This window comes from Pristiophorus japonicus, chromosome 4 (genome assembly GCF_044704955.1).
Source record: "Pristiophorus japonicus isolate sPriJap1 chromosome 4, sPriJap1.hap1, whole genome shotgun sequence".
In the NCBI taxonomy this organism is placed as follows: Eukaryota; Metazoa; Chordata; class Chondrichthyes; family Pristiophoridae; genus Pristiophorus; species Pristiophorus japonicus.
The window spans coordinates 146,697,274-146,712,528 of record NC_091980.1 but is presented as its reverse complement, the minus strand read 5'-3'; the positions used below and the strand labels follow the sequence as shown (position 1 = coordinate 146,712,528).

At 46.3% G+C, this 15,255-nt stretch overlaps 1 protein-coding gene across 2 annotated transcripts in view; it reads left to right on the top strand.

Annotated features, from left to right (window-relative positions):
* LOC139263094 (F-box/WD repeat-containing protein 11) overlaps nucleotides 1–15,255 on the top strand; it is a 160,140-nt gene that overhangs the window by 72,907 nt on the left and 71,978 nt on the right. For both annotated transcript variants that reach the window (XM_070878637.1, XM_070878638.1), the window contains one exon: nucleotides 11,979–12,041. In XM_070878637.1, the coding sequence (XP_070734738.1) occupies nucleotides 11,979–12,041 (63 nt within the window). The remainder of the gene's footprint in view (nucleotides 1–11,978; nucleotides 12,042–15,255) is intronic.

The following is a 15,255-nucleotide window of genomic DNA, read 5'->3' as shown; positions in this document are numbered from 1 at the left end:
CAAATGCGCTGCTATGACATCCTTAATAATTGATTCCATCATTTTACCCACTACCGATGTCAGGCTGACCGGTCTATAATTCACTGTTTTCTCTCTTCCCTCCTTTTTTAAAAAGTGGGGTTACATTGGCTACCCTCCACTCCATAGGAACTGATCCAGAGTCAATGGAATGTTGGAAAATGACTGTCAATGCATCCGCTATTTCCAAGGCCACCTCCTTAAGTACTCTGGGATGCAGTCCATCAGGCCCTGGGGATTTATCGGCCTTCAATCCCATCAACTTTATAATGGGCTGATGGTAGACATACCTGTAGCGGGATCCAGAATAGTGATGGACAGGTTCAGTCTTTCATCCTAGTAAGAGAAATGCTGTGAGCAGTTGCTTCCTCGTGTCCCCTGACACAAGTTTATTACATTTTGAGTCTGTCTTTGAGACATGAAGCTAACAATGGGGGGGTGGGAGGGGAAGCAATGTTATCCCTAACTTGCATTCATTAATCACATCTATGAAACATCACAACGGGAATTAATTACTTTGAAATGCAACTGGGATCTAATATTTCTTTCCCCTCCCCGAACTTGCGGTAGTTTCTGTACTGCCATATTTCAACTAATTCGGCACAGCCGAGGGATCAGACCCAGGGCCTTTCTGGTCTGTGATGGTCAACTATACAGTGTGATAATACACTTAGTCACCAAGGTATTCACAAGCAGATGCAACATGTAAGTGTGGGCATGTAATAGTTATCTCTTTAAATCAGTAACTGCGTATACCAGGAGTAGGTTCTATAACATGCGGCCATTCCACTCTGTCAGCTTATCACCCTAGCGATGAAGGTGAAAATAACCCCCACACCCCTGCCAGCCCTGTGACCCTTACTTCCGCTGGGAGAGGCACTAGTTTTGATTAACTCTAAGAATTACATAGAAGTGGGCAGCACTCTCGCCTCTGAGTCAGAAGGTTTTGGGTTCAACTCCCACTCCTGAGACTTGAGCACATAAATCTAGGCTGATGCTCCAGTGCAGTGCTGAGGGAGTGCTGCGCTTTCAGCGGTGCTGTCTTTCAGATGAGACGTTGAACCGAGGCCCCATTTGCTTGCTCAGGTGGGTGTAAAAGATTCCGTGGCACTATTTCAAAGAAGAGCAGGGGAGTTAGCTCTGATGTCCTGACCAATATTTATCCCTCAATCAATATTACCAAAAACAGATTATCTGATCATTGTTGCATTGCTGATTTTGGGAGCTTGCTGTGCACAACTTGGCTGCCGTGTCTCCTATTTTACCACAGTGACTACACTCCAAAATTACTTAATTGGCTGTAATGTGCTTTGGGTTGCCCTGAGTCATGAAAGGTGCTATATAAATGCAAGTCTGTCTTCCTTTTCTTGTTGGGAGCAGTGAATCATGATCAGGAGTGGGGTACTTGTACTTAGTTTTCCTTTTCTAGTTGAGACAATTACAGGCCCGGCTGCTATCGGCTAACTCAACGCTGATTGCATTAAAGCCCCAAAATTTTTAGTTTGTAACTTTAATCTGCGATTTCTGCTATTAATCTGGTGAACCTTTGCTGTACCTCCCTTTATTTGTGGCTTTAATATCCTTCCTATAATGGGTTGACAGGCCTGTAAGCAATACCCCAACAATGTCTTGTGCAAATTCCGCATCAGCTCCTTATTTATTTCTATTTAGTGCCTCTTGTATTTAAAAAAAAAACAGAATCCGGTTTGCTGCCTTTATAGATAGCCCTTTCTACCTGCATGCGCACCGTTAAAGATCTTTGTATTAGCATCCATAGATGTCTGTTTCTGCACTCTAGAATGTTATGATTTAGGTACACTTTCTTTGACTGTTCTTTAACCAAAATGCATGAACTCTCATTTCTCCACATTGAACTGCATCCACCATTTGTCTGCCCACTCGGCTGAACTGCATCCACCATTTGTCTGCCCACTCGGCTAAACTTTGTCTGCTGTCTCCCTGCCCACCCCACTGAACTGCCTGTCCTCCTTCATTCTCCCTCACGGTTTGTAACAGTAGGATATGAGAAGGGAGCAGAGTTGGCGCGTGTAATGGCCTCTCCGGCTAGTCTTTACTTGCTAACTAAGCTTTCGTTTGAGGGGGTTGCTGCTTTAATGCAACCTTTTCTCACCTCTGGTTTTCTTTTCTTGCTCTCTATCAGGTGGGGAAGGGCACTGCTTCTACTGGTGTGGTGCAGTTACAATCAGGAACTAGTGATGTGCAGAATTGTACAAAGGGTCCGAACCTACATCCGACCACACCAAGCCCATGTGCTACCTATAAATGGTCGTTTTGGATTACATTTTTTTGTTGAGGAAGACATTAATAAACTTGCAGAATGGTTGTGTAATTGGCAAATGACCTTCAATATAGTTAAGTGTGAAGTGGTACATTTGGGTAGGAAGAATGAGACCACATACTCCTCAGAAAATAAGTGTCTAAATGGGATAGAGGTGCAAAGGGATCTAGGGTTACACATACACATCGGTAACAGTAGTGACGCAGGTTAATATGGCCATTTAAAAAAAGCATGTTATACCTATTGGGAAAGATGGACAGACCGTGGCTCTTTTCTCTAGAAAAGCGAAGACTGATAGAGGCCTTTAAGATTGTGAAAGGGTTTGATAGTGTAGATGTAGAGAAGATGTTTCCACTTGCGGGGGGAGATCAGAACTAGAGGCCTTAAACATTAGATAGTTACTAATAAATCCAATATGAAATTCAGCAGGAACAACTTTTCCCAGAGTTAGAATGTGGAACTTGTGACCACAAGTAGTAGTTGAGGCAAATAGCATAGATGCATTTAAGGGGATGCTAGATAAACAGTCGGTAAGCTGGAGTGGAACTAAACTACAGAACCAGTGGGAACCTGTTCAACCTTCATCGTTTCCAGGCCAGGTCCAAGACCACTCCAACCTCTGTCGTCGAGCTACAGTACGCGGACAACGCCTGCGTCTGCGCACATAGAGGCTGAACTCCAGGACATAGTTGACGTATTTACTGAGGCGTACGAAAGCATGGGCCTTACGCTAAACATCAGTAAGACAAAGGTCCTCCACCAGCCTGTCCTTGCTGCACAGAATTGCCCCCAGTCATCAAGATCCATGGCGCGGCCCTGGACAACGTGGACCGCTTCCTATCAAGAAGAGTAGGCATTGACGACGAGATATATAACCGCCCCCAGTGCGCCAGTGCAGCCTTCGGCTGCCTGAGGAAAAGAGTGTTTGAAGACCAGACCCTCAAAACTACCACCAAGCTCATGGTCTGCAGGGCTGTAGTGATACCCGCCCTCCTGTATGGCTCAGAGATGTGGACCATGTACAGTAGACACCTCAAGTCGCTGGAGAAATACCACCAACGAAGTCTCCGCAAGATCCTACAAATCCCCTGGGAGGACAGATGCACCAACATTAACGTCCTCGACCAGGCCAACATCCCCAGCAGTGAAGCATTGCCCACACTCGATCAGCTCCGCTGGGCAGGCCACATCATCCGCATGCCAGACACAAGACTCCCAAAGCAAGCGCTCTACTCTGAACTCGTCCATAGCAAACGAGCCAAAGGTGGGCAGCGCAAACGTTACAAGGACATCCTCAAAGTCTCCCTGATAAAGTACGACATCCCCACTGACATCTGGGAGTCCTTGGCCAAAGACCGCCCTAAGTGGAGAACATGCTTCCGGGAGAGCACTGACGTCCTCTAGTCTCATCGCCGAGAGCATGCAGAAACCAAACGCAGGCAGCGGAAAGAGCGCGCGGCAAATCAGTCCTTCACCCCTTCCCTCAACGACTATCTGTCCCACCTGTGACAGACTGTGGTTCTCGTATTGGACTATACAGCCACCTAAGGTTTCATGCTAAGAGTGGAAACAAGTCTTCCTTGATTCCGAGGGACAGCCTATAATGATGAGATAAACACGAGGGAGAAAGGGATAGAAGGATATGTTGATGGGGTTAGATGATGTAGGGTGGGGGGGAGGTTTATGTGGAGCACTAATACCAGCATAGACCTGTTGGGCCATCTGACCTGTTTTTGTGTTGTAAATACTATGTAATGCCAATAAGTTGCAGATATTCCTTACCCCGCCCAGCTTTAAAATATGAGCAGAATGCAGTGACAAGCTCTTGCACGCAAGATATAAGGTAGGAACATCAGTGTTGTATTAAGACACATGCAATCAATGAAGAACTCTTAAAATAAACTTTTCTTCTGTGACATTTGCAAACAAGACACATTGTTGCTCCCAATAACAGCGTCCGTGCATTATATAGTGACTTTAAGATGGGAAAGTTTTCCAAAGGGGCTTCATAAAGGAATAAAGAATGGAGACTTGGGAAACATGAGCAGTGAGGATGGCCGTGATGGGCGAGCGGGACATAGTATGGTTCAGGACATAGGATAAGAAAGACTTGCGTTTCTATTGTGCCTTTTACAACCCCAGGACGCCCTAAAGCTCTTTGCAGCCATTGAAGGGTTTTTGAAGTGTAGTCATGGTTGTAATGTAGAAAATGCGGCAGCCAATTTGCGCACAGCAAGGAACCATGAACAGCAATGTGATAGTGACCAGATAATCTGTTTGTGATGTTGGTTGAGGGATAAATATTGGCTAGGACATCGAGGAGAATGCTCCTGATCTTCGAAATAATGCCATGGGATATTTTAAGTCTACCTGAGAGGGCAGATGGAGCCTTGATTTAACGTCTCATCCGAAAGAAGGCACCTCCAACAGTGCAGCACTCCCTCGGTACTTGATTTTGTGCTTCAGTCTCTGGAGTGTGACTTGAACGCGCAATCCTGCTTCAGAGGGGAGAGTGCAACCCACTGAGCCACTGCTTGCACCCTAGAACTTAACGCATGTCCTATCTGCTGGTGTCATGATTTGTGATTTCCTGCCTTGTGCATTTGCAACTGCATGTGATGCACATGCGCGACCTTGTCCTACAGTCCCTGTTCCTTGCCAGCAGCTTGTACTACTGTGTCTCAGGAATAAAGACGTGGCCTTGTTTGTCATCACCATTTCACGCAAATAAAGCATTGGAGCCTAGATTAAAGTGTTTCAGAAAATGCTTTAAAAGTAATGAATTTGTTGTGCCTGCCCTTGAAATTAAAAAAGCATTTGAAGATATTAATATCCAGTCATAGGGCTCAATTTTCCCCAATTATCTGCGCCCGTTTTTTTTGGAGTAAATAAAAATCTCCCAAGTTTCTGCGCCAGTGTAATTCACTTCGGTACGATTTTTTTATGGCTACGATTTTTTTGCGTCATAGGGGCGTAACCTGATGTTTTTGAGATTTAAGCAAGTTTGGCCAAGTTATATTTTTCCTAGGATGGGGTATGTGACCACTCCTTTTTTTTAAAAAAAAAAAAACAACCCCTTCTGGGCACTTAACAAAAATCAGCGCACATTACAAAATCATGCACCATACTATGTGCCGCTCGCCCATCACTGCCGTTTTTAGCCGAAGTTTTGGAGGCAGTGAAGAAGGCAGAGAACATACATCATAAATGTAAATTTTTTTCAAAGGCAGAAGGGAGAAATTAGAAGTCTAGTGCAATTCTTGAATTTTTGATTTCTTTCAAAGTACCATCCCACCACTGAACGTCTCCTCACCGGGCTGGAGGGTCAGACATCAGCCGGAAGAACGTTCCGTCGCCCGGACACTGGCTCGGGGCTCTGTTTTTACCTCGCGCCCCCCCCCACCTCCCCAGGGCTTCTTTTGAAGCTGCTGAGATGGAAACAGCTTTTAGAAATTAATAATTTACAGCCGAAGGATTCTCATCCCTTATATAAGAAATATAAGTGGCTGGCAGTTCAGTTCGGCTTTTGGACGAGAGAGCGATTCTGCTGGCCGACGCTCCGACTCTCGAGCCCGGTGGGCAGACTTTCGGTGGTGGGGTGGTACTTTGGAAAAAAAAATTGAAAATTCAAGAATTGCGTTACACTTTGTTGCTCCAAATGTCTTCATTGAATGCCTAGCTTCCCATTGTAAGCAAGCCTATTGCGCATGCACAGACCAGGGTGTGGTCCATATTAGGGCATTAACCTTCGGGAGAGAGAGTGCTTTGTCCTGCTGTTTGGAGCTTGATGCAAAGCTACAATTAAATTATGGGGGCAATATTGACAATGCCATACCTCGTGCAAACCTTCTGCATAATGGTGCTGCGGAAGAGAAGATTGATCAGACAGCATCGCCCGAGTAACCTCAGAGCACATAGAATGATGGGCAGGAGGCCTTGCCCACATCGGGTATATCGAGACAGGCATTCATACCTGCTCCTGAGTGAGGCAGACTGTGTGAGAAGGCTGCATTTCTGCAAAGAAGTTGTAACTGAGATCTGTGAGTTAATAAAAACAGACCTGTCCGGAGGACTGCTTTGTCAGTTGAAAAGTAAAGGCTACAGCTGCACTTTTTCATTTTATGCATCTGGATCATTCCAGGTCACAACTGGGGATGTGTGCACCATTTCTCAAAATACAACACATATATCTGCATTCGGCAGGTGACTGCTGCACTATATGCTCGGAGGAATGACTACATAAAGTTTCCCATGACCGCCCAGGCAATGCGTGACAGGGCTGTGGGGTTCTCCAGGATTGCTGGCTTCCCCAAGTTACAGGGTTGCATTGATTGTACCCACACCGCCTTGTGAGCACTTTTGGAGGATTCCGAGATTTCCAGGAACAGAAAAGGCTTCCACTCCATTAATGTGCAGCTCGTCTGACGACATGCATCGCATCATGTCAGTTGATGCAAGATACCCTGGGAGCACCCATGATGTGTTCATCCTATGAGAGCGTGCTATATCTGCTATTTCAGCAAAAGCCAGAAAAGCACAGCTGGCTACTGGGAAACAAAGGGTATGGCCGCGCCACTTGGCTCATGACGCCCCTACGCGTAACCCAGACGGAAGTTGACCGGGAATACAACATGTCGCACATTGCGATGCGCAGCATAATAGAGAGGACCATTGGCACCTTGAAGCAGCGTTTCCGATGCCTGGACTATTCTGGAGGCTATTTGCAATACTCCTCTGAGATTGCCTGTCATTTCACTGGTGTCTGCTGCATGCTGCATCGTGAGGCAGCAGCAGCAGCAGCTGGTAGTGGAAGACCCACCTGCGGTGAGAGTGGCTGATGAGGAAGATGCAGATGATGAGTAGGAGGAGGACAAGGAAGCCATGCAACAACCTGAACCTGGAGCATGACTGCAGAGGAGGGCGGGCCGTCATGCCCCTTTAATGATTGCTCGAGCCTTGCGCCAGCAGCTTATCCGTGAACGCTTTGCTGCCTGAAGGCTCAGTGACAACTATTCCAAATGGACCGTGTTTACTGTTTGGACCTGTTCTGTAATGTGTTGTGTTAATGGAACAAATAATGGAAATGATTCAGTTATTTAAAATATATTTTATTCAGAATTTTAACACTTGTTTGTACTTAACTTTAATAAAAAATATTTCATACTTTAAACTATTCAATTAAGATCACTTACAAACTTTTAAATTTACATCACTTGCAAAAACTTTTAATTTGAGAACAGTTCCGACAGTAATAACAGCAGCAGCAGCAAAGAAAGGCTGCACCCATCTCTCCTCCACCTTATTCTAAGACCTCCCGCTGCGCTTGGTCTTGGTGACTCCACCACCCCTGCCGTAAGCGGTGGCGCAATGTTTCTCGGGTTGGTACCAAGCTTATTCTTTCGAGCATCTCGAGTAATGCGCACTTCTTGATGGGGGGCATGGGCAGGCAATAATGTGGAGGGCCCAGCTTGGGCCTCTTCAGAGGCTGGTCTGGGGATTGGAGTGGGAGTGGCAATTGATTCCGTCAATGGACGTCGGGTTTGGATGTGTTCCCTTATTGCAGTAGCTAACTCCGACATTCCCTCCTTCATGTACTCCAACAGCGACTCAACTACCTGATCAGCTACCTGCGACATTCCCTCCCTCATGTTCCCTGAAAGTGTTTCCATTTCTTGCGAGTGTGCTGTTACTTCTCCCGACAGTCCCGATATCTCATCACCACCCTACCGATGGTATCCAGGAGTGATCGCATAAAGTCAATGCTCTCCCCACTCATTGCCATCATCTGAATCACATCTGTTACATCCTGCATCTCGGGAGAGCGCTGTCGAGCTCTCCTTCCCCTCCTCACCCTGGTTGTGGCTTGCTGCACACCACTGGGACCCGCAGCCCCGGACAGTGGGGCCCTGGGTGTGCCTCACTGCACCCCACTGGGACCCGCAGCCTTGGACAGTGGGGCCCTGGGTGTGCCTCACTGCACCCCGCTATGACCCTCAGCCTCGGACAGTGGGAAACCATGGAATGTCCCAACACTCGTACCATTCCGGAAAGGGCCTGGCACCTCAATGGGCGGCACCAGCACCACCTCCAGAGTGAGTGTAAGAGTGGGGGCTTTACCCTCTCCCTCCCCCTCACCCTCATGCTCTTGGTCTGGAACGTCGGATTGGAAGATATTCTCTTCAGGCTCGTCCGAGTCTGAATCTTCTGCATCAGCTTCAGCCTCCTCAGGGTTGGCCTCAAGTTCTGCAAACTAACAGAACAGACAAATGGTTAGCAGCAGAGGAGGGGGCAGGGTGGGTGGCATGAGTAGGCTCTCACAGCACAGGCCAGGCAGCAGGCTCATTTGAAGGACTACGATGAATGATAGCACATTACATCAATGAAAGCGTAGCTGACAGAGACATCCCCATGAACCGAAGCATGGCTTGTCCATGCAGACATAACGTAGCAAAGCCAGACTCTGGAATTTGCAGGACTTGCCCTCTCCCTCAAGTGTGGGCCCAGCTTGTGCAGTGGTGGTTGCTTTTCTCCAGGCAGGACCCATCAAAGCAGCGACCCTCTCTTCCACGGGTGTCAGTGGGTGAAGATTTGCCGGGCCTCCTCCCGTTCGAGTTCTCTCTCTTGTTGTGAGCCACCTTCTGCAAAGGTGAAAATATAACTTTTTAGAGAGGGCGTCTTTCTGCTGGGTGGGACATACAGATGGTCACATTAACAATTACAATTCCAGTGAATAAATGAAAATATTACTTAGACTAACTGCTTGACCAAGGTCCTGCCCATTCTTTTCGCATTGTCCTCTGGACTTCGGGGTGGTCACCATTGCACGGTAACCTTGTGAAAGTTGGTTCCAGCGTTTCTTCATTTCTTTTTGGTGAAACTTTTATGTGACCTCTGCTGGTGTCCAGCTTGTGCCATCTGGCCTCAATTACAATAACCAGTGCCTCCACTTCGTCCTAAGAGAAATTCTTGGTCCTTGAGCCGCATTGCATATTGCAGCTCCTGATTTTTTTTCCACTCAGAAGAAAAGTTCTCACACACAATTGGCTCTTTAAACATGAATGCAGACCTGGAGCTGTACTGAGCATGTACGCCCATACTAGTCATGTGAAAAACGTCTTTTTTTTTCTCTCGCATGCACCAAGGGGGGGGTGGGAGGGGGGCTCCTTTTTTTGGTGCAGGCCTTAGACTTCACCCCCCCCCCCCCCCCAAAGCTAAAGGAAGGCTACGCGGCGCCAATTTCAAAAATTAGAACGGGGAAACTTTCAAGGTTTTTTTTGGTGTAGACGGGCCCCAAATAAACGGGCTTAGCTCTTCAAATACGCCAAAAAACAGCATTGGGGAAAATTGAGCCCATAGTTTTTTTTAGTTCTACAAGCAGAAAAGGCCATTTTTTTTTCATCGTTGTAAATGTATTCTTGCCCAACAGAAATCAAAATCCTCTGGACTTCTGAGTGAAAAGAAGCAGAATTGCTGCCGAGATGGTCTCCCAGTGTAGTAACTCCAAACTCTTTACCCTCCCCGACTACCCCAATAGTCTGCTGTACAGTCAGTTGAAATTTGTGTTCTGGGTCCTCCTGTGGTATTGCCAGCAACTTTGCCTCACAATGAAAACCCTTCTATCAGAGAAGAGGGGGCAAGAAATGCAGCAAAATCTACTATTTCAAACCAAGAAAGCTCTGTTGATGAGCGAAGAACCCTGCTGTTTCCAAACTCCTTATTGCTCTGGAGCATTCGGTGCTGATGTCAGATTTGACCATTACAGTTCCTTTTCAAAATGTTTCTGAACAATTGCCCCTCTCTGAACCAAAACTTAGGTATTGGTTGTCCTTTTTAGCCATACTTAAGTCACAGCCCTGTCTCAGTGGTAGAACTCTCCCCTCTGAGTCAGATGCCCACTCCAGACACTTGAACGCAAAATCGTGGCTGACACTCCAGTGCAGTACTGAGGGGGTGCTGTATTGTCTGAGGTGTCCTCTTTCAGATGAGACATTGAACCGAGGCTCCGTCTGCCCCCTCAGGTGGATGTTAAAAGATTCCTATTCAAAGAACGGTAGGTCAATTCTCACTGGTGTCCGGGCCAATATATATCCCGCAACCAACATAACTCGAGCAGATTATCTTGTCATTTATCTCATTGCTGTTTGTGGGGCCTTATTGTGCTCAAATTGGCTGCTGCTTTCCCCAACATTACAACAGTGATTACAATTCATTGTCTGACATGCTTTGGGACACCTATGGACCCAGTAAGCCTTTGCACTGAACCTTCTGCTGTCTCACTTTACCAATATTGAATGGTTTGAGCATACAAGGCATATACTCGCCCTGCAGACCAAGGATCCAGAGTTGTTCACGTGAATAACAAGACTGATCTAAATTGCTGCTGTTGTCGCAGTAAAGCACCTCCTTAGGAACATAGAATTGCTGGATGAAGAAAGACCAAAGTCCATCTAGTTTGCCTTTTACCAGTCACACGATACAACAATAACAGCTAATCGTAACCACCAATTTCAATCCATTAGTCTGCAATAGACTCGGACAAGCAGTGAGGAAAACCTGCCAGTGCCAAAAAGCTTTGGGATCCATAGGTCCAAAGTCACCTGCTCTCAAACATACTGCACTTGTCACTTCCTGTCTCCGATTACTCCTATCGTGTATCCCAAAATATGTTGTGACAGAAATCTTTCTCATTAACATTTGCGTGAATCAATACTTCCTACACTAAAGTCTCAAAGTTGCCTCAGCGTTAATAACCTGGAAATCATCAGCCACATGTGGGGATGAGTTTTGTTTGGTTTGTATCTTGGAGTAGGACTGTCATAGTTGTGATGAGTTAAGTTCTTGCTTGGGCTGTTGAACTGCTTTCTGGAAATGGAGGCTTTTGAGAAGGGATTGGAGGCTAGCAGCGAGTGTCCACCTAAAAGCTCTTTGAATGAGCTGTCTCGTATTGAAGACACTCTCTCTGATGTCCATAGCCTGAAACCAAGCTCTGAAAATGTCCTACGGTGTTCTGGTTTGGGGCTATTCTGTCGAATGTCTTGTCTGTGCATCATTCTACTAAACTTCAAAACACAACGCAAGAGGGGAAGGAACGAACCCTTGAAATATTTTGCAAGATAACCAGGGCTGTGTTCAAAAGTTTAACTAACTAGCGCTCTGGTTCTAGAGGATGCTTGGAAACCACTTGAGATTTTGTTTATATGGGTTGACATTGTTGGGTTTTGCTACTGTATGATTCCTGTTATTACCTGTATTGCTAGCTATAGCATAGTGCAGATACGCTGATTGAAGTTGGTTGTATAATGGAGTTGATTGGAAGGAAGAGACCTCTTTGCCCTAATTCCCCATTTTGTAGTGTGGGTAATGACAGGGCCACAGGTTTCTCCCCATTGAGCCAGTTTTCTGCAGTCTTCTCTGTAATCTTGTGGCTCTTTCATGTCTATTACTAAGTCACTACTAACTTCCCATTAGCAAGCTTCACATCATACATTACCAGGATTCTTTTTCTGCACAAAATATCATCACATCCATCAGGCTTATTAACGTGGAATAAGGTTTGGTCAGATGGGTTGTCTGCATTTGTGAAATGCCTCTGGTGCATTTTAAAATGTTATTTCCCCAAGCAATTCTCCATTATTTACATGTTCTGTTTCTTCCATTGTAGAATACATCGGGTATGGAAGATCAGAATGAGGACGAGTCCCCAAAGAAGAATACAGTATGGCAGGTAAGGGTTGTGTGCATAAAACCCTGAACGCTATGGATGTGAATAACATCTGCACCTTTCTCCTTAGTGTGGTGGTGAAAACCAACATTGCTCTCTGTATACAGATCAGTGCCACCATCAGGCTCGTTTAGTGGACAGAAAGCCAGTACACTGTAGGAAAAGTTGGAGTAAAGGGTTCTGGCATCGTGCTCTTAATTGATCTCAAAATTGCTCCCACTGCCAGGATAGACCTGTGCCCACCAGTACTTCACCCGATTATAGATTCTGTCCTTGTGTTTCTCCAAACACAAGGACAGAATCTATAATTGTACTGTTGGGTCTGTCAACATTTCCTGCAGCCATCAACTCTGAAATCCTAGCAGCATCTGCAAGTTGATAGAAATTCTGTCCTTCCAAAATTGGGCTGTATTTGGAGCTGTAGCATCACCATAGGCAGTCCCTTGAAGCGAGGATGACTTGCTTCCACGCCAACAAGGGATGAGTTCACAGGTGTTTCCATGTTCCAGATCCCGAACTAATATTCCAGATCACGAACTACATCTTGAAAGGTGGAAGATGCCTGTGCATGGATTGTTTTAACATGTGGTGGCCATTGCACACCAGCCACCACACGGGCTTGACAGAGCCAGGTCTTGGTCCAGTGGCAAGGATTACCCAAGACTAACTGGAGACCAGCTCTGCTGCACGGACCCTGTGGGCTGGCCCGTGCTGCCCCTGGATTCTCGCCTCTTCTGGCCCCAGACTCAGGCCTCTCCTTCGCCCCTCCTGCTGTGCCTGCCCGCACTGCAATCAGCGACCTGACTTCGCAGCCATCGCTCTCCTGGAGCAGCACGCGCTGCTCCCTACAGTGGCATGCCGCCGCACGCTGCTCCCTCCAATGGCCCCGGCCTGCTGATGGGGTGAGATACTGCTGGTAGCGGCAGTATTGGGAGTAATGTGATGTGGTAAATTAAGAGCTGCCCAGCATTAAAGCCTACTGGCTTAAGCACAATTTTACCAGCAACAACTTGCATTTGTAAAGCACCTTGAATGTGATGATAACCATCCCAGAATGCTCCAAAATAACCTGGGCACAGCGCAATGGTGGGAGAAGACTAACAATATTCCAACAGTGGATAGTCAAGGGGCTATAGGGGGGGGGAGGAACTTAACACAATCATTAAGTAGTGGTACTCAGTAAGATAATGGGACAAAAAGCCGATAAATCCCCTGGACCTGATGGCTTGCGTCCTCGGGTCTTAAGAGAAGTAGCGGCAGAGATTGTTGATGCATTGGTTGTAATTTACCAAAATTCCCTGGATTCTGGGGAGGTCCCAGCAGATTGGAAAACTGCAAATGTAACGCCCCTATTTTAAAAAAAGGAGGCAGACAAAAAGCAGGAATCTATAGACCAGTTAGCCTAACATCTGTGGTTGGGAAAATGTTGGAGTCCATTATTAAAGAAGCAGTAGCAGGACATTTGGAAAAGCAAAATTCGGTCAGGCAGATTCAGCATGGATTTATGAAGGGGGAAGTCATGTTTGACAAATTTGCTGGAGTTCTTTGAGGATGTAACGAACAGGGTGGATAAAGGCGAACCAGTGGATGTGGTGTATTTGGACTTCCAGAAGGCATTTGACAAGGTGCCACATAAAAGGTTACTGCACAAGATAAAAGTTCACGGGGTTGGGGGTAATATATTAGCATGGATAGAGGATTGGCTAACTAACAGAAAACAGAGAGTTGGGAATGAATGGTTAATTCTCTGGTTGGCAATCAGTAACTAGTAGTGTGCCGCAGGGATCAGTGCTGGGACCCCAACTATTTACAACCTATATTAATGACTTGAATGAAGGGACCGAGTGTAATGTAGCGAAGATGGGTGGGAAAGCAAATTGTGAGGAAGACCCAAAATATCTGCAAAGGGATATCGACAGGCTAAGTGAGTGTGCAAACATTTGGCAGATGGAGTATAATGTGGGAAAATGTGAGCACTTTGGCAGAAAAAAATGGAAAAGCAAATTATAATTTAAAAGGAAAAAAATTGCAAAGTGCTGCAGTGCAGAGGGACCTGGGGGTCCTTGTGCATCAAACACAAAGTTAGTATGCAGGTAAAGCAAATAATCAGGAAAGAAAATGGAATGTTGGCCTTTTGAAATGGGGATAGAGTATAAAAGCAGGGAAGTCCTGCTACAACTGTGCAGGGTATTGGTGAGGCCACACCTGGAGTACTTCATAAAGTTTTGGTCTCCGTATTAAAGGAAGGATATACTTGCTTTGGAGGTAGTTCAGAGAAGGTTCACTAGGTTGATTCTGGAGATGAGGGGGCTGACTTATGAGGAAAGGTTGAGTAGGTTGGGCCTCTACTCATTGGAATTCAGAAGAATGAGAGGTGATCTTATCGAAACATATAAGATTATGAGGAGACTTGATAAGGTGGATGCAGAGAGGATGTTTCCACTGATGGGGGAGACTAGAACTAGGGGGCATAATCTTAGAATAAGGGGCCGCTCATTTAAAACTGAGATGAGGAGGAATTTCTTTTCTCACAGGGTTGTAAACCTGTGGAATTCGCTGCCTCAGAGAGCTGTGGAAGCTGGGACATTGAATAAATTTAAGACAGAAATAGATAGTTTCTGAAACGATAAGGGGTTATGGAGAGCGGGCAAGGAAGTGGAGCTGAGTCCATGATCAGATCAGCCATGATCTTATTGAATGGCGGAGCAGGCTCGAGGGGCCGTATGGCCTACTCCTGCTTCTATTTCTTATGTTCTTAATGGTAACCGAAGGCATGGTCAAAGGAAGAGGTTTTGAGGAGGCTTTTGAAGGAGGGGAATTTGGGGAGAGTATCGCACAGTGTGGGGCCAAGGGGAAGGCTTTCCTACTGAAGGTGGACCAGAGGTGAAAGAACGGTGGGAGGGTGTAAGCCCATGGCCATGGAGGGACTTTTAGCTGGACAAGAATTCTGAAATTGTTACGTGGGAGTGACAGGAGAGAGAGCATACCAGGCTGGCAGCATGAGTAAAAGGGGTTTGGAGACACGGTGACGATGAAGAGAGCAGGGATCAATCGTGTAAATGTAGTGTTGAAAGGTAAGAGAACAAAGCTGGATTGGGGGGGGAACCATATTTGTCAGCAAGCATTGGGCCAAGGAGGAATTGTTTGGGAAGGAGCATTAGTCGGAGGTCAAGGGTGCGGGAGGTGAGTCTCATGACGATGATCATTTGGTGAAGGT